The 19,626-nt window shown below is 38.4% G+C and overlaps 1 protein-coding gene across 2 annotated transcripts in view; it reads left to right on the top strand.

The window, feature by feature from the left end:
• The window catches only part of LOC126767704 (protein pellino), a 116,650-nt gene extending 97,024 nt beyond the window's left edge, over positions 1–19,626 (top strand). For both annotated transcript variants that reach the window (XM_050485249.1, XM_050485250.1), the window contains exons 4-10: positions 5,077–5,308; positions 13,981–14,172; positions 14,237–14,425; positions 14,495–14,593; positions 14,664–14,817; positions 14,879–15,056; positions 18,792–19,626. In XM_050485249.1, the coding sequence (XP_050341206.1) occupies positions 5,077–5,308; positions 13,981–14,172; positions 14,237–14,425; positions 14,495–14,593; positions 14,664–14,817; positions 14,879–15,056; positions 18,792–18,918 (1,171 nt within the window). In that variant the 3' untranslated portion in view covers positions 18,919–19,626. The remainder of the gene's footprint in view (positions 1–5,076; positions 5,309–13,980; positions 14,173–14,236; positions 14,426–14,494; positions 14,594–14,663; positions 14,818–14,878; positions 15,057–18,791) is intronic.

Raw genomic sequence — 19,626 nt, 5'->3', positions numbered from 1 at the left:
CACTATCGTGAAGTAGTACAGACAAACTCTTCCGCCTTCATAAAATAAGGGGTTATCTATCTTAATGAAGGTCTACATCAACAGTTCAACCAATATTATTTTCACAAAATCGATCAGATCGTCTAAACTTCTGCTGTTATTTATAGTAAATGTTAACTACATTCATATATCTATGACGAATAATATCTCCGTCATCAATATTATGCCTTTGGATCTTACGTTTCATTACCAATGTCACCTGGGCCAAATGTTATTGGGTTCAAATTGCAAAACTTCCACAAAATATGTAAAAAATAAATATATACAAACATGACACAGTTGTTTGGGCGAAACCTTGAAAAATGCAACAATATGACTTCAACCTTCCAACTTGGAAATCGAGTTTCATGAAAGATGACTCAGAATACATTCATACATACATATGTATTTGAATATTTCATTTGAAGGCATCAAATTTAACCGAATTCTTTACATCATTTGTTTTTGGAATACTGACTAAAATGCCCTACAACTCTTACAGAGCTGTTAAAAGCAATTAAAATATGATCCAAACAGTTTAGGTGAATGTTATTGAGACGATAATTCTTGGCTGGAAATAAATACGGTTCGTTCCAGTTCTGTAAATCATACATTGGCGATAACTCTATTTAGATTTGATCGTGTACCGTCCTTGCGACTTTTGCCCCAAGTTCACAAGTTTTCTCTAGAACATGCAAATTTTGGTTTCCGCGGATGAAAAGCACATCTCTTAGCTCTTGCTTCATGCGCTTTTGTACCAAAACTTGATGACAGTTCATGAAATATTGGTTGTCGAAGATGGCTTGTAGTGGACCCAGAGTCAACTCGTGATTTATGTCAAAAGTAACTTTCGGTTATTTTCTCTACAGTGTTGAACAACGTACTGACTTATGTATTTCTTCTCGTGTGGATATGCAAAGGAAACCATTAGTTCCTCAAGTATTTCACATTTTTTGTAATCTGAAAATTTATGAAAATGGCTTCTGAGATTTAATCGGTATTGGTTTACAATTTTTAAAGAAATTCTTATATGTAAATATATATACAGACTCTGCCTTCCAAACATGCATCTTATATGTAAGATTGTGTGATACAAGGTCCAGTGGTCTTTTTGATGGCTGTAACTTCATTTATACTCAGTTTGATTTGCCATTTCATAATAGACTAAGCCAATAACGAGATAGCCACCGATTCCGATTTTCACAAGAAAACTTTGTTCAGCGATGAAGCTCACTTTTGGCTTACGTTAATAAACAAAATTATTGCAGTTAAAGTGGTGATAATCTTTAAGCCATTGTTTAGTAGTTTAGTGTTTAGTTATTGTTGATGTACGGCTTCAATTGTTGCAAAAAGTAGCCGAGAATTTGAATTAGTGAAAATCATATAGAGACTACCTTAAACTGCTACCAATTTGCAAAATTCCCATTAGCTCTCAACTAGTTTCTATTTTCCTGATGGGTATGTCAAAATTTCTAATAACCGATGCCCAGAGTATACTAAAATTATGGAGGGAACACTTCTTCAGCCTGCTAAATGGCAGTCAAGGCATAATATCAAGAGATGGCGAACCCGCTTCCCCAATCGTTGACGGTGGAGCAGACGTTTCATTGCCCGACCATAAAGAAGTCCGCATAGCAAGTACCCGTCTGTAGGACGACAAAGCGTCGGGGCTCCCACGTCACTGTTAATAGCCATAACTTCGAAGTCGTAGATAATTTCGTCTATAGGTTCTGCGAAAGATTTATGGTCCTTTGCGCATCGGCCACGGCGAATATCGCATTCGATGGAGGAGGAGCTGTATGAAATATACGACGACATTGACATAGTTCAGCGAATTAAAAGTTAGCGGCTACGCTGGCTAGGTCATGTTGTCCGAATGGACGAAAACACTCCAGCTCTGAAAGTATTCGACGCAGTACCCGCTGGGGGAAGCAGAGAAAGAGGAAGACCTCCACTCTGTTGTAAAGACCGGGTGGAGAAGGACCTGCCTTCGCTTGGCGCCGTATTGCAAAAAGAAGAAACGACTGGCGCGCTGTCGTTAACTCGGCTATAACCGCGTAAGCGCTGTCTACACAAGTAAAGAAGATGTATGTCGAATGATAGATCCGACTATTTGTGCCCCATTTCATAACTGCCGCATATTTTCGGACTCTTCACAAACACTTACTCGAATACCTAACTGTACAGAGCTGAGTGGGTATTCACGAGATAAAAATGTCCACAATTTCTAAACAAGCTAAAAGAAAAGCGACCGAGTACGTAGGTATGCATTCAGAAATGTGCTATTCCTAGAATGGACGGCATCAAATAAATGCTGACGAAGGCGCAACAGCGCAAGGGCCACGGCGGTTGGTCCGCGTTCACGCACACGCTTACACAAGTTGGGGCAACAACTACGGCGGCCACAACTACATAGTGGCAAAAGTAACAATATACCATATACTACTACCAGCAACAACAACAGCGCAGTAGACACAGCATCAGGAGCCGCCGCTGCCGCGCCACAACACAATCTGCAATCGTTTATCTATTTTTGACGAATCCACACAGAGTTCGTTAACACCGAAACTTATGCCATAAAATAAAATAGACCGGGGAACAGCAACAGGGCACAGCGCCGCTATCACGTACCACAAGCGTCAACATGATGTCGGTCATGTCGGTAGGTGTTGTGCTGCGGTGGAGGCGGTGGCGGTGGCGGCAGCGACCGGAGGGTGTAGTGTGCTGCGTATATTTACGTACGAATTAGTTGAGAAGAAATATGTACTCGTATTGTGTGTATTTATTCGACGCTTCAACAGGCCAACAGCATTCGACGCTCGTGCTGCTGGCCATAGCGGTGTTGATGGTGTATCTACTCATCAGACGCATTTCGGTCGCCGTTGCACATAATTTAAGCGAATTAATGTTGTTACATGTCGCTCTGCGTCTATTTATAATTGGCGGCAATTTTCATAAATAAAAGTGGCTGAAACACAATATTTCCAATTGGAAAGGCTTTCGCCGCCCAAAAATTGTGTGAGCAAATTTGGAGCGATTGTGTGGATTATTAGCTTTAGAATAACACTTTTTGAATTTGAAAATCAAAAACAATATTGGTGGTGTATTTAGTGTGGATTAATGCTGAATTCTCTGCATTTATTTTTATAATTTGAATTTTTTCGAATGAATAATGTTTAGGGCGATTTGAAGAGTTATGTATACCTCTTGCAAGTCAGCCAAAACGTGTTTTTATACAAATTTCTTGTAGAGACATTACACTGTTATCGGTCCAGCATGTTCTGATATATCTCTTTTCATCTAAGAGTGATCGGTGGCACGCTTGTCGTCGAAGTTTGACCTCGATTCCTTTAAAGCCCTTTCATAGTATCTCGGCGGTGAAATTTATTTAATCTCTCGTGCATTTAGTTATTGATTTATCGCGCTTTAAGTAGTTTTTAACAGTACCGTTATATGGGGAGTGGGTGGAATTATCATCCGATTTTATCTACTGTCACACTGTGGTCTAGGAGACACTTCTTACAGTGCAATCAAAAGACAAAAAACGAAAACAAGACGCGTTTTAATTAAAATCATAAACTAGATTTTATGACCTTTTTGACTTGTGCAAAATTTCAATAAAATCCACTCAACCGATTTTCGCGAGAAATCTTGGCAATCGAATTTGAAAACTCAGTTCCGGAAAAATGTCTAGCGTTTTCACGGCTGTATCTCCAAAACTATCACTCAGATCAACTTGAAAATGTAGGATAATATTCTGGAGATACTATCGAATGAAATAAGACAATAAAAAACTTCGATTTTTTGGAGTCGTGAAATCCATGTAATCTTTTAAGAAATTATGCCAGGTCTTTAGCTAAAATATGAATGCTCTGGAGTTTGAAATAATCGTTGGTATAGTTGTTTTTTTATCTGAGAAGGATTGCTATTAGAATAATAATGATAACTTTGTTTTCGAATACAACGCATTTACTCTGCAGACATAAAAAATAGGCATGATATTTTTTCTTAGAACTGAAAAGTGTTTCAAATAAATATTTTTTTACTCTACTAGAACTATTTTTTGACCTTGTTGAATTATTACTCCTGTGTAAAGCTCAAAACTTTGATTTATATAGGTTTCAATGTAACAAAAGCTATATTTTCATATGAAAATCGTCACTAATTTCTGAGCACCAGAATAACATTATACGCACGTTACCCGAAGTGTGTTCGTTTTTAGATGAAGTCGAATTATTTACTTGTCTTTTAATCAGGTTTTCGTAATGGCGCCGAAAGGTAGGCAACATTTGATGGTATTATTGAAGACGGTCAATTAAATTCGTTTATTTCGTGGAATATTAGTGAAATTTAATACTATTATCAATCCTTTTCGACATTAGATTATTGTATACTTGAAATTTTTTGACAAGCACTTCAACATACTACCATTTGTTCTACTTCAAAACTCTTAATCACATTTAAAATATATAATCTATGAAATAATTATAATTAGACTTTATAAGAGTCTCAAATAGGCCAAACATTTAAAGAGTTACAACTTCAAAACACATGATCCTGAACAACATTTTTATCTGGTACTTAAGTAAATAGTTAAACATATATTTATCTAATACCTCCTAATAAGCACTTCTCACTTAATTATTTGCCTTAAAAACACGTGGTTAAAAGTAAAAATTTTAAATACTCAAAAAACGAGAAAAAAAACGAAAAATCAACACGAGTAAATACTGTAGATTGCTGCACACGCGTTTATTTGTTCGGCGGTGATAAGCTTAAGTGGCATTGCCTTTAAATCGCTACACATTCTTCAAACCGCTAAAGTGCATTTGCGTTTCCTAGAAATATATGTGTTTACCGTATTTACTTATTTAAGCTTTTTGTACTTCGTATTTTTATAAACCGTTTTGCTTTGTTGCTCAATAATTTGTAATAATATGCGCCTTAAAAGCTCCAAGCACTTATTGTCAACTCCATATTTATACATACATATATACATAAGTACTACAAGCAACTGTAACTAATATGCCATTATCTGTTATTTGCCTGCCATTACAGCTATAATGGTTATTTACCGCAAGGTGATCGCGGTCGCAGACGTTCAAAATTCGTACTTTACAAACGTACAGAGCCGAACGGTGTGAAACGTTCCAAACACTATATCGTCCAATCGCCACAGACATCGAAAGCTATATTAGATGCCAATCAGCATTCAATTTCGTACACACTGTCACGCAATCAAGCTGTCATCGTGGAATACAAAGAAGACACGGAAACGGATATGTTTCAGGTAAGAGCACATAGAGCACGTAGATTACTTTATTAAAGTGTGGCACCCTATCTAAGTGGTGTTTATAATACTATGAAGGGATTACAGCGATAACTTGTTTGTCAGGAACACAAAAGCAACTTCCAAGAATTCATAAAAAAAGTGTTGTTAAATGTAGATCATCAAAATTCTGTTGAATTCTGAGACATTGTTTAAGCCCTTGCGAGTGTAATGGTCTTAACCTTCAAGTATTTTCCTATTTTTAGCTTGGAATAATATTAGAGCTTAAATATTTATATTTGCCACGATGTTTGTTACAGCCAGCTTCCTGCTACTTGACGGAGACCCTATAAAGTATTTACATATATAACGGGTTTTTCCATAAGAGCGCTACAAAAGGGATATCAATGAAATTCTTTCGGACCAAAAATATTCGTTTATTATTGAGCGGTAACGATTCCCATTCACATTAGCGTGTCGGTCTTGATCGTCACGGAAGAAAAACGGTCAAATGTCCGCACCAAACCGTATTTTTTTCGGGTTGTACTGGTAACTCATGAAGTACGTGTGGATTGCTGCCTGACCAATAACACATATTTTGCTTATTGACGAAGCCATTCAGCCAGAAATGAGTGTCATCGCTGAAGAAGATTTTTCGATGAAAATCCGAATCATTTTCAAATTGTTGCTCAGCCCAATTCACGAACATACGACGATTCTGGTGGTCAAGCGGCTTCAGTTCTTGCGTCAATTTGATCTTGTAAGGATGTAGGCCAAGATCTTTTCGCAAAATTCGCCACAACGATGTCACAGAGATGCCCAACGCTTGAATACGACGTGTGAGAGACTGATTTCGGTCTTCTTTAATTGTTGCGCTGGCGGCAGCAATATTCTAGACACTACGGGTTGTCAAACAGGATGTCAATACTTTTTACGAACTTTAAGAAAGACTTGATTTCTATTTTTGATACTTCATCCTAGTCCTTTGAACTGCGAAGCTGCTAGTTATCTAAGACGAGTTCTAGATAAGGCCGAACATAAGCAGAGGAGCTGTTCCAGCGTCTACTTTGCTACAACTACTACTTGTACATGCGTCATCGTAATAATGTTGTTCATCCGACTCGCCATGTGATGTCAGTAGCATGTGACCTGTCATTAGGCCAATAACCGTCCTGCAGTCCTTTCGAGATCCTGTGATTAAAAAGCGCGCAAGTTTTCCTACGAGGCTCTTGCATATGATCTTGGCGATCCTGTCTGTCCTTAAGGCATTTCATCACGTCCAGATCTGTTCGATAGCCAATTTAATGAGCTAATCCGTTTCCCAGATTTTAGTCGTAGCCTGGAACCCAGTATATATGCAGGCGGTTACTGACAGCCTCTACATATACCGTCTCCCTGCTTTTCTCTGATATAATGCCACATGAGAGTATTGCCTTAATTGCTGCAGTTTCCTGCATTATTAGCTATCTCGCTCGCTTTCCTGCTCATTCAATACGTTCGCCTGGAAGGTCCTGCAAATAGCTTGAAGGGTTCCCTGAGATCCAGCCAGCAAACAATATAGTCCGCCTCCCACTCCATTAGCTGTTTTCCATAATCCGTCTGTGTACTATACACGTTATAAGTTCCGCTGGCGAGTCGCATGCTCCTTCGCCCTCCGCCTTATTTTAGCGTGACTTCAAACCTTCTCTCCCAAATAAAGCGTAAAGGCATGTGGTAGATTTTACCCAGCAACCTTCTGCTTATAGAGCTATGCCCGAAGGTTCCCGTGGAGATTTCACCTAGCGCCGCCTATCTTGCAGCTGATTTTCTGCAGCGCTTTCTACTGCAATGCAATATTGAGTCGCTATATCCGTTCCATCGGTTTTCTGTGTGAGAGTTTGCTGACAGCGGTTCTCCACACCAAAACTGTAAAACAAAGTTAACTTGACTAACACTAACACTGTGTTGTAAATCAATGCATGTTTAGGTGATACATATTACTTCCAGGTACTCGGTATGCTCCCTAATTATTAATTCAACCTCCTTGAGCCTCGTGGGTTTCCAGGGCGGTAATTTCGTACCTCCATGACTTATAACCTTTAATTTAAAGCTTATACCGCATATAAAGGCTGATCCATTTCGAGGTTCTTACTTTTTTAAAGATAAATCACATAAACTTCAAATTTAATGGGGATTGTTTATTCTCATTCGAAAGATCATTCTTTGAGAAATTTGGACCGATGATTCCACCGGCCTACAAACCACATATGTACAACCGTTGTTTTTTCTAGAAAAAATCGCAGCTCTTGAATTTCTTAAGGTTGCTCTTCGTCGCAAATACGGCAATTTGGTTGTTTACATACCCATTGAGCTAAAAATTGGCCTCATCGCTGAACAAAATTTGGCTTGAAAACGTTCTTGGAACTTTTCAACAGCCCATAGAGCGAAGCGGCGCCAAATCGATTCTCCACGGTCTTCGTGTACACTCTTCGCTACGTCGGCTATATTTTCTTCACTGCGTGCTGGACGTGGTCTATTTGGTCGAATATTATCTAATAATGAATGCCTGGTCTCAAGATGGGTGATGGAGTTGCGTAAATTTTCCTAAGTCTTGCCATGATGGAATGCCAATCAATACTGAACGAAAATAACATGACAGCTTGACACGACTTACGCGTGATCTGTCAAAAAGCACCCTTACTTGCATCACCCCTTACTAATAGTGCAATTAGTTAATTGATTGAAAGTATGACAAATTGAGAACAGTTACTACTAAGCTCCATTGCTGATATTTTCTTAAATTCCCAAACACATTGCAAAAATTGTCAATAAAATTTTAAATTGTAACACAAAGCTGTAAAAAATTTCAGACCTTGAAATGCTACTTTGGCTCTTTTAAAAAATTTATGAAATGCCCTTCAACTTTTTATAATAAAAAGCATATTAGTAATTATATGCACAAATTATATTATTATAAATTTCACCTGAGCAGAGGTTAAGTTCAATGCAAATTAAGATATATATTTTTCCACTAAGTTACAAACTTGCATAGAGCGACGGTGAGTGTGATGCCTACAATATAATTTCCAACAGTTCATTTGATTATGTATTCAATTATTGTTAAGTGTGCACTTTATTGTGTTTACTGTTACTAATAGAATGAGAAATTATATTACCGTTGTTCCTGTTTCACTAGTTTATTTTGTTTTTTTGCCATCAATAAAAATGGCAGAAATATCTTTTGTGTCGTCTTTTGTACTCGCCTTATTTATTCAATTTTTAACTTGTTTGCATTGGCGAACATTTTTACAAATATAACTGGCAACTATGTATATATGTATATATATATAGACATGTACTACAAATTTATGACAAAAGGGCAGGGAATCATTACTGTTTTAAAATTTTATTGATTCTGGTTTAAATTCCCTCGATGAATTCTAAATTCTAATTCTAAATTCTAATATAAATGAAACTTCTACAAAGCAGTCATCAAGCTTAACAATCTTCAAAAACTATTTTAGAAACCACAAAGTTTGCTATTGTCATCTAAAGCAGTAATAAAAATAAAGTTTTATCGAGAGAAATCGCTAATATATCGATAAGTGTTTAGTCCAGACAGAGTATAGGGTAAACATACATATAGAACCCTCACAAAATTAATTTTAAAGAGAAGCATGAATAACCCAAACATCAGGGTTAGGTGATTTCTGCAAAAAAAAAAATTTAAACTGATGTAATTAACATTCATCAGAAGTCACACGGATCCAAATCAGGCGAATATGATATTGGTTGAAAATTTGGCGAAAAGCTCAGGAAGACTCAATGCAGTATGTGACGGTGCATTAGCGTGGTGCAAAAACCAAGAGTTGTCGGCCCTTAATCCCGGCCTCTTTTTACTAAAAGCTTCGCGCAAACAACGCATTAAACTCAAATAGTATGCCTTGCTGATAGTTTGGTCGGTCGAAGGAATTGGTCGGTCGAACAAAACTGTCACCTTAATGTTTGACCTATTTTGACGTGGTTTTTTCAGCTTCGACTCATCTTTGCTGTTTACTTTTCTGTTTCCGAGTTGTAAGCATCCATCCAAGACCCATCGCCAGTGTTAATACGTTTCATGATATCCTGGTAGTCGGAAAGCATTGTGTCACAGACGTTACCGCGACTCTGTTTTTCATGTATTCACATTTCTTAGGTCCAAATTATCTCTCAAAATGGTTTTCACTGATCTTTCTGATATTCCAACGAAGCCAGTAAGATCTCTAACTCTTAATCATCGATTCTCAAGCACTGATGATCATACAAACCTAGAAAAAACATATATCGCGAAATTTAAATTAAAAAGTCTGCAATCATTTGAGGTTTTTATGAAAAAATGTTTCATGTTAAAACTGAAAATGTTCGCCGAAAGAAAGTTCGTTTCGGTTAGTTAGTTCCCTGTCGCCTTGTTCAACGAATATAAGTAAGACTACCGAAATATTTCAACCGTTGTCTAGTGAAGACGGGAAAATGTTGCTGAAAGTGTCTTTCTACAACTTTACCGAGATGAGACTTTCTATAAATTTTAATAATCAAACTCTGATTCCACCTATGCTTTGGCAGCGGTGATTCATGTTGTTGTAACGGTTATCTAGTCCCCGTTAGGATGGTAAGGTTCAGATAAGTTGTAAGTCATCCAATAGTAGTCCCAGGAGACGTGCTGTTTTGACGTGATGAGATCATCAGAAGACGAGTGTCAGATGTGTAGAGTTAGCTGGGCATGCAAAGAGGTGATTAGAGTCAAGCGGGGACTCGTTGCACTCTGGACATATATGTATTTGATATGTCGTCGGGGTCGATTCTGGATAAGTAGGAGTTTAACCTGCTACAATATCCAGAACAAGCTGCGTTAGGGTCACTCTCGATTCTTGCGGCTCCTCGAACTTCGTTTGCAATGGATGGTGGTTTGACTCCAAGCAGGCTATTCACTGAGAGAGAATCGGTGAAGGTGCAATGTGTAAGGCGGTCAGTGCATGTCTGAAGTTCGTTATGCCCGAAGAGTGGCCGACGTATTGTTCTATGCCGTCGACGTAGTTGAGCAAGGACCTCTTGATGCTCCTAGAACGATTTCTATGAATGCACTCTAGCTGCCCAGCACCCAAACTGCTTAGAGTGGAGTTCATTATGCTCCTTAACTGGGAGCATTCGGATCTCACTAGTCCGGAGTGCAGTGTTCTGACATGTCTATAGCTTCCTCGTCTTCTTTTCTTGCATCCAGGCGACCATATCGGCCGGTCGATTGCCTTGCAAGTTGTCAACTACGCTTCCCAAGTGCTTCCGGTTAGCGACTTAAGGATTTTGTTGCGGCTCTATGATTTGGCAATAACCGCTGTCGTGTGAGGAGTGAAGGAGCACATTCTGTCGAATGTCAGACCTAAAACCTCAATGTTATGGATAGTCGGAATTTTAACGGCATCGACTGCAATATTAAGGTCAAGTCTGTATTCCTTCGTTCAGTTAATGAATATGGTCGCTGTGGATTTAGTGGTGGCGAGTGTTAGGATCCGTGCAGCGAGAAAGCGAGAAAGGTCGGAGAGATAGCCGTTTACTTTTTAGGACTCCACTTCCGACGTCATTATCAGGCAATCATAAGGTGATAGAAATTCCCTCTGCGTTTCAGATATTATCCGGGTGTATACGCTTAGTATTACAAAAAGAAAATATCCATTACTTACTCACTAGCAATGTTAAAATATTATCGAAAAGCCTGCATATTTTTTACTAATACGCCTAAGTGTAGGCAACATAGTTCTAATAAATATGAAATTCTACAAAAATTGGATGACTTTTAAAAGGTAATTTTAATTTTAATCGAAATTTCTTTTTTATTTAATTAAGTAAGGCAAAGTAATGTCTTCTTCAAGCACAACAACAACTTGGCCTAATTGCTAAACAACACCTTCCCCAAACGACGTGTTAGAGCCCGCAGAAAATGTCCATAACCAAACTTTTTCTTGATTTCTTTTTTCACAATATACATACATACGTACAAATAGTATGCTTGTGTGAAGAGATATTATCAAAGCAAATAGAAAATGTTACTATGTCATACTTTCTACCGTTACACGCATGCCAACATACATAATGGCAGTCTGTCAATATTCCATACTGAGAACTGTTGCGTATTCAATGCAAACATATCGATTTCATTAGTTAGCCCAACCATGTTGCCAACTGTCTGGTCTCCCCAGCCTTGTGCGTCAGATGTTCTGCGTGTGTGGAGTTAATATGTTTGTGTGTTTGTGGTAAGCAACACTTGTGTAATATTTCTTGTTGTCAAGTACAGGTAGGAGTACCTATGCACGACGCTGATCTGCTTGTAAATCGTCGTCATTGGATGACATTGTCAGTGTGACACACGTCAGTGACAATCATAGCATATCCGAGGAGCATACATAAATACATATACATTCCCTAAGTATATATAATTGCAGATATATTTCTCGGAAAATATTCTTTGTCAAAATTTTTTTTATCGTCATCATATTTATTTCTTTTTTTTTCTTTGTTATATTGATTTCAACTATTTATAAATCGCAAATTTTGCCTCCTATCTGTCGTCATTATTTCCAGATACAATATAAATTTATGATTACAATAAATGCTTTCATGGTGCGGTTTTGAAATCTGCTGACATTCTCCTCGCATGTGAAATGCCTCCTTTTATTAGATTATGTATATTAAATCGACACTGGCGGGACCAGCCTTTCTGGAGATTCCAAGTGTAGCCAGGTCCTTCTCCATTTGGTTTTCCAACGGAGTAGAGGTCTTCCTTTTCCTCTGCTTCCCCTGACGGGTACTGCGTCGAATACTCTCAGAGCTGGAATGTTTTCATCCATTCGAACGACATGACCTAGCCAGCGTAGCCATTGTATTTTAATTCGCTGCACTATGTCAATGCCGTCGTATATCTCGTACAGCTCATCGTTCCATTGACTGCGGTATTCGCCGTTACCGATGCGCAAAGGACCATAAATCTTCTGCAGAACCTTTCTCTCGAAAACTCGTAAAGGCGCCTCATCAGATGTTGTCATCGTCCGAGCTTCTGCACCATATAGCAGGACGGGAATAATGAATGACTTATAGAGTTCGGTCTTTGTTCGTCGAGAGAGGACTTTACTTCTCAATCGCCTACTCAGTCCGAGGTAGAACCTGTCGTCAAGAATTATTCTGCGATGGATTTCGAGGCTGACATTGTTGTTGCTGTTAATGCTGGTTCCAAGATAGACGATATTATCTACGACTTCGAAGTTATGACTGTGGGAGCCAAGTCGCGAGTGCGACGACTGTTTGTTTGATGACAGGAGATATTTCGGCCTCGTTCACTATCAGACCCATTTGCTTTGCTTTCTTATCCAGTCTGGAGAAAGCAGAACTAACGGCGTGGATGTTCAGGTCAATGATATCAATATCATCGCCAGTAGCTGTACACTCTTATACAAGTACAAGCGCATGTGTACATGTAGAAGATGGTACCTTCTCTATTTAGTTCTACAGCTCGAATTATTTTCTCCAGCAGCTGGTTGAAGAAGTCGCACGAAAGGGAGTCGCCTTGTCTTAAAACTCGTTTAATATCGAACGGCTCGCAGAAGTTCTTCCCGATCCTGACGGAGCTTTTGGTGTTGCTCAACGTCAGTTTACACAGCCGTATTAGTTTTGTGGGGATACCAAATTCAGACATCGCGGCATAAAAGCAGCTCCTTTTCGTGCTGTCAAGCTTTCAAATCGACGAAGAGGTGGTGCGTGTCGATTCTCTTTTTGCGGGTCTTTTCCAAGATTTGGCGCATAGTGAATATCTGGTCGGTTGTTGATTTTTTCCTCTTATTACCCCTGTCGGCCAGCTTATCAAGCTCTTCTTATTCACGCATTTCGGCTCTCTCTCTCTCTTTTTCTGTGTGTAAAATGAATCCTCTTCAACTCTCGGTATCTATCCCATCCCGCACGTGTTGTGGTCCAACGTAACGTTGCAAGGTAGGCAGTCTGCTTTTTCTCCGCTGCGACACGGCACTCCTCATCGCATTGCATTGCATTTTCCGAAAACCAATGGTCGAGTCGAAAATCGTTTGGCTGACTATTGTGATTACAGGTTCTCGACGTCGAACCTTCTTTGTGTTTGTTGACGTGCGTTTTTTGCTGCACAGAGGCGGGTGCGTATTTTGGCTGCAACAAGATGGTGGTCCGAGTCGATGTTAGGTCCTCGGAACGAACGTACGTCTAAAACACTGGAACGTGTCTTCCGTCTATCACAACATGATCGAACTGGTTGGTGTCTTTTCGATCCGGAAACTGCCAGGTGGCTTGGCGAATTTTTCTATGCTAGAATCTAGTACCACAGATAACCATATTTCATTTCAAGGTGCATGCCCGATCGATATCTCTAAAAGTGAGAAACTAGTTGGCGTCTACACAGAGAGCGTACAGACAGCCGGACATGTCTTAATTGACTCAGCTCTTCATACTGATTATTTATATATATATTCTATAGGGTCTTCGAGGTTTTGTTCAGGGTATTACAAACATACGTGCAAATTTAATTTACCCGGTTCAGGGTATAAGTATCAAATTTTTTAATGATTAATTATTTTTCCATAGCTATAATTGCGATAAATTTATATTCAAATGAAATATTTTTTTCTCAAATATAATCTTATCTCCATCTTTCCATATTTCCAAAGGTTGGCCGCTCATCGGAGTCCCCCATAGATTTTGTTGTTATGGATACATTGCCCGGTGATAAAAAAGATGCAAAAGTCATGCAAAGTACAATATCGCGTTTCGCATGTCGAATACTCGTGAATCGCTGTGAGGCATCCAAAGCGCGAATATTTGCCGCGGGCTTCGACTCAAGTAGAAATATTTTCCTGGGCGTAAGTTTATTTTTCAAAACACTTAAATGTTAACATTAATAATCAAACATTCCTTTGTGTCCAGGAGAAGGCCACAAAATGGCAGGATAATGTCGAAATCGATGGTCTCACCACAAACGGTGTGCTAATAATGCATCCAAAGGGTCAGTTTTGCGGCGGCAATGCCAAGTGTGGACTCTGGCGCGAATGTTCCGTCGGCGGCGATGTGTTCAGTCTGCGCGAGTCGAGATCGGCACAGCAAAAGGGACAGCCGGTAATTATCTAAAATATATTTTTAACTGAAATAGTAAAATTCTATTAACAATTTTTTGTTGTCTTACAGATTTACGATGAATCCAATGTGCTGCAAGATGGCACACTGATCGATCTGTGCGGTGCCACGCTGCTTTGGCGTTCAGCCGAAGGCCTACAACATTCACCGGTTCGCATATGACATACGATTGATATATATATATAATTCTTCCTTACTAATCTCCATTGTATTCTTACAGACCAAGCGCGATTTAGAAAAGCTAATTGATGAAATCAACGCTGGGCGTCCGCAATGTCCGGTCGGTTTGAATACCTTAGTTATACCTAGAAAAGTGAATATTGGTGATCAAGTGAATCAGCCTTATGTGTACTTAAACTGTGGACATGTTCAGGGTATGTAACCGCTGGCGCTCTGTAGCAATTCTTTTTTGACTAATTGAACTTTGTTTTGCAGGTCATCATGATTGGGGCCAGGATAAGAGTACTGGCGCCCGTCGCTGTCCCATGTGCCTCGAAGTTGGTCCGGTCGTTACGCTTTGTATGGGTCTAGAACCGGCCTTTTATGTTGATGTCGGTGCACCTACGTTCGCTTTTAATCCATGTGGCCACATGGCGACTGAGAAGACAGTCAAGTAAGCATACATATATATTACAGAATATCATCACCAATTCATTAGGTTGTCAAATATCTCTTTTTGCTTCGCTTTTTTGCTCTTTATTCAATGCTTTATAAAAAGTGTTACAGTGATCGGATTTAGTTCAAATATGCGCCGTTTCCTTCGATAATCTGTTTCCATCTAGACGGCAATTTCATAATACCCCCCTCAAACGGATTTGCCTTTAACGAAGGAAAACTTTAAAATAGCGCGAATTTCGGCGTTAGTGAGTGAACTCCATGTTTACAAGGCTATAACTGTTGAACGCAATATCCAAACTAATCATGCATAGCGTCGTTTTGTAGGTTATGTCAAGACCTTTCAAAGATATATAGTATTGCCAGATACGAGCTCTGTAGCGCTTTATACATAGCCGCGAAATTCAAAAGACAAAAAGGCGGAAGGAAGATATTTTCCAACCTAATATAACTATAACTGTGTAGAAATACAAGTTTTTGCACGTTTAAAATCAATCACGTTCAATTTCGGTAAAGTGGCACCGGCTATCATGGAAAACGATTCCTTCAATACTTCAAACAGTTAGCTTATACTATAATACGTATATAAAAGATTAGAATGATGAGACGAGGTGAAATCCGCACGTCTGTCTGCACCTTCGTCCGTTTGTCCGTCTTTGCAAGCGATAATTTGGGTAAAAATCAATATATTTTGTTGACGTACGCCCAAGGGGGGATATTGCAGATGGGCGGAATCGGTACATTGCCATTCCCACAAAGTGCCGTTAAACAAAATAATATAAAGTGGCATAACTAAGCACTATCTCAAGTAATTTGGTACAGGGTGGTATTTTTAGCATATGTTCATACTCTGTGAAAATGGGTAAAATCACTCCCCATAAAACGTTTATGTTGAAAACTACTGAAAATGCGATAAATCACCGAATAAAGTGATTTTTTACTTTTTCAAGTGCCCAGACACAGAGTTTTGTTAAAATTTACTTTTATTATAATAATAATACCCAACGATTACCCTCCTCCCGCCCAACCGACGCGAGGGGCGCAATCCGCGAACGAGCGGAATTAATTAAGGCAAGAGAGTTTTAAGCGTTGCGATCTTAAGCTGCTTAGCTACAGAAACAAAAATTTCAACAGCCGAAATTAAGAATTAGATTAAAGTTTATAATTATTAAATGTTACTTGTTAAGAGTAGATAAAATAATTTTTTTAATGGTAAAGAGTGAGTCTGTTAGATCAAATGTGCTGGAATGAAAATTGAAATCATGACATATACGGCGGAATGGTTCGTTTAACTCAAAATTTGTTCTAGAAAATTTTAAAAGTAAGGGTCTAAACTGCCTGGTAGGGCGAGCGGGAACGTTAAAATTAATATCAGATAAGAGAGATGGGCTACAGACTGACCCATTCATGAGTTTTACAAGAAATATTATACCAAGCATCTCCCTACGACTAGCGAGTGTCGGGAGATTTATAAATTTTAAACGGTTAATGTAAGGGGGAAGATTTAAACTGGAATCCCAATGCAAATGATTTAAGGCAAAAAGTAAAAAATGTTTTTGAACGGACTCTAACTTATCCGAATGGACTTGGTAACTAGGGTTCCAAACCACAGAAGCATACTCCAATATAGGCCTCACCAGAGATGTAAAAAGAATTTTTGTGGTAAGCGGATCTCTAAATTCTTTAGACCAACGTTTAACAAAACTAAGAGCGCCTTTAGCTTTAAAAACCGTGGAAGATACGTGAAGATTAAAATTGAGTTTGGGGTCCATAGTTACTCCCAGATCAACAAAACTGCATACTTGCTCCAACCTAAAGTTTTGTATTGCGTATGAGCGTCTACAGCTCTACGTGAAAAGCACATCGTTTTACATTTTTTAAGGTTCAATGGCATGTCATTTCTATCACACCAAGAAACTAGGTTGTTTAAGTCTGTTTGCAACTGACATCTTTCGCTGTTTGAAGTATATGTTTTAAAAAGTTTTACATCGTCAGCATATAATAAAACTTTTGAAAACTTAACAACAGATGATATGTCGTTAATAAATAACAAGAACAGAATTGGACCAAGGTGGCTACCTTGAGGAACGCCTGAAGGAACATTGATTATGTCAGAAAAAGTCTCTATAAATATTATGGGCAAAAAAATAGTAGGTAGTAAGTTTTTTAGGTTGGTATGACAGTCAGTGACATCTGCGCCAAATGTCACACCAAAATAATCATGAGTTTTCAGTAGACGCTTCTCTTTCTGAAGTAAATAATGTGCATTCGACGGTTTTACGATGAGTGAAATTATTCAACAAAGAAGTTCAATTAAATTTTGTGTGCGGAATCAAATTTCTGATGCCGAAACGTTCGGAAGGTCGGAAAAGGTCTTCGGTGATAATTGTTTTGTCGCGAGCAAGTTTTTTAGATTGGTACAAATTATTCAGAGAAGGTCGAAAACGCGTTCACGACGAAACACATCCAGAACGGCCATCAACATCAATTGATGCTCAACATGTCAATAACATAAAGGAATTGGTGCTTGAGAATCGACGATTAACAATCAGAAATCTTACTCGCATCGTTGGAATATCAGAAGAATCCGTAAAACCATTTTGAAAAATTATTTGGACCTAAGAAATGTGAAAGCACGATTTATTCCAAAATCACTAAATTTTTTTTAGAAAACAGCGTCGCGTTAACGTCTGTGAAACAATACCTTCCGACTACCAGGATGTCATGAAAAGTAATATTATTGGCGACGAATCTTGGGTCTATGCTTACGAGCCGGAAATAGACGATCATTCGGTTGAACATCGTGGCAAAGGTGAGCCAAAGAAGAAAAACCCCGTCAAAGCAGGTCAAAAATCAAGGTTATGTGGACAGTTTTCTTCGATTATCGAGGTGAATCCGAATTCCTTCCGACCGACCAAACTATCAACAAGGCATACTATTTGAGCGCTATGCGTCGTTTGCGCGAAACTTGTCGTAAAATGAGACCGGGATTATGAACCGACTCTTGGTTTTTGCTTCTCGATAATACGCCGTCATATACTGCATTGATTCTTCGTGAGTTTTTCCAACAATATCGTGGCACAACCACTGTATTCGCCTGATTTAGCTCCCTGTGACTGCTGGCTACTCAGCAAATTCACATGGCAACTCCGAGGATACCGTATTTGACCGTATTGACTCAATTGAGTATATAAAAGCTGTATCGAAGAAGGCTCTTATGGCCATCACGACGGAGGATTTTTCTAAGTGCTATGATGACTGGAAAATTCGTTGGCATAAGTGTATTGCAGGGAGGGGATTACTTTAAAGTACATGAAATATACAAAATTCACCTTTCAATTTGTTCAGAGCAGTAAGTGTTTTGGACACGGGAGATTACTTTAAGGGGGACGACATAAATTTTGAAGAATAAATTAAAAATTTTTAAATTAGGAACAAAGTCTTACTATTTCTGGTATAACACATTATTTTCGAACTTCCGGCAGACTGTATGCCGATCGGTCAAGATGTAAGAAATCTTAATGAAGTTCAGAAAAAACCTCTTTCTACTAACAATGCCATCTTTTGGCTGTGATTGTAAATAATGAATGCAATAATTTGCACTTTTGGTGTGGCCGTAGTTAACGGTTTATTATAAAAATGATTTGACATTTTTCCTGAAAATATGAACCCTAACCTATACTTTAATAGAACAAAAAATTATATAATTTTGTTTTCTTCTCTCCACGTCTAGGTACTGGGCCAATGTTGACATACCACATGGCACGAATGGCTTTCAGGCGGTTTGTCCCTTCTGTGCGACGCCACTGGACGGTTCATCCGGTTACATTAAGTTGATTTTCCAAGATAATTTAGATTAAATTACATAATTACTATTATTATGTTTAAATGTAAGCAAAGCGCATATATTTTGCAAGAATGCAAACTAGCAATGTTGCAGTTTATCAGCCCTTTTATATGCATTAGTACATATGTATACATTTATATAAGTGTATATATACATATGTATACACAATTGTAATTACAAGAGTTGTACGCTGAGGCGGAGCTTTTTGGCAAATGTCGTGCGAAAGTGAAGTTAGTGGCGTAGAGTAATGCTACTATTGTAATGATTATACAATTACTTTTTTAATTTATATTTGAGAAACTTCTCCCCCACAAAGAAAGCATTGGCTGATAAGCTTTAACATACATACATTTAGTTTATTTGCCACACACACACACACAGGCAACAACAATTACAAAATTTTATTTCAATTATATAAAATGAAAGAAATTTATATATAAACACATATACATATACATACAAACACACACATATACATGGCACTAAAAAACGAGTGAAAAGCGAGAAAGTACTACAAAGAAAGTGAGCAAAATGAAAAATGAAAAATGAAAATAAAAGTGCATAATTTTTTGTTTGTGTGTTGGCGTTGTGCAACTGCTGCACCGTTATTAGGGTTCGTAAAGCCAGCTGTAGTGGTATTGGATTGTAATGAATTGTAAAGAAATAACAAGAAATTAAGTTATGTAAAATTTATAATAAAACTAAAATACAAAACCGTAAA

This window comes from Bactrocera neohumeralis, chromosome 2, assembly GCF_024586455.1.
Source record: "Bactrocera neohumeralis isolate Rockhampton chromosome 2, APGP_CSIRO_Bneo_wtdbg2-racon-allhic-juicebox.fasta_v2, whole genome shotgun sequence".
NCBI lineage: Eukaryota > Metazoa > Arthropoda > Insecta > Diptera > Tephritidae > Bactrocera > Bactrocera neohumeralis.
The sequence above is the reverse complement of the archived record's forward strand: the minus strand, read 5'-3'. Positions and strand labels throughout refer to the sequence as shown.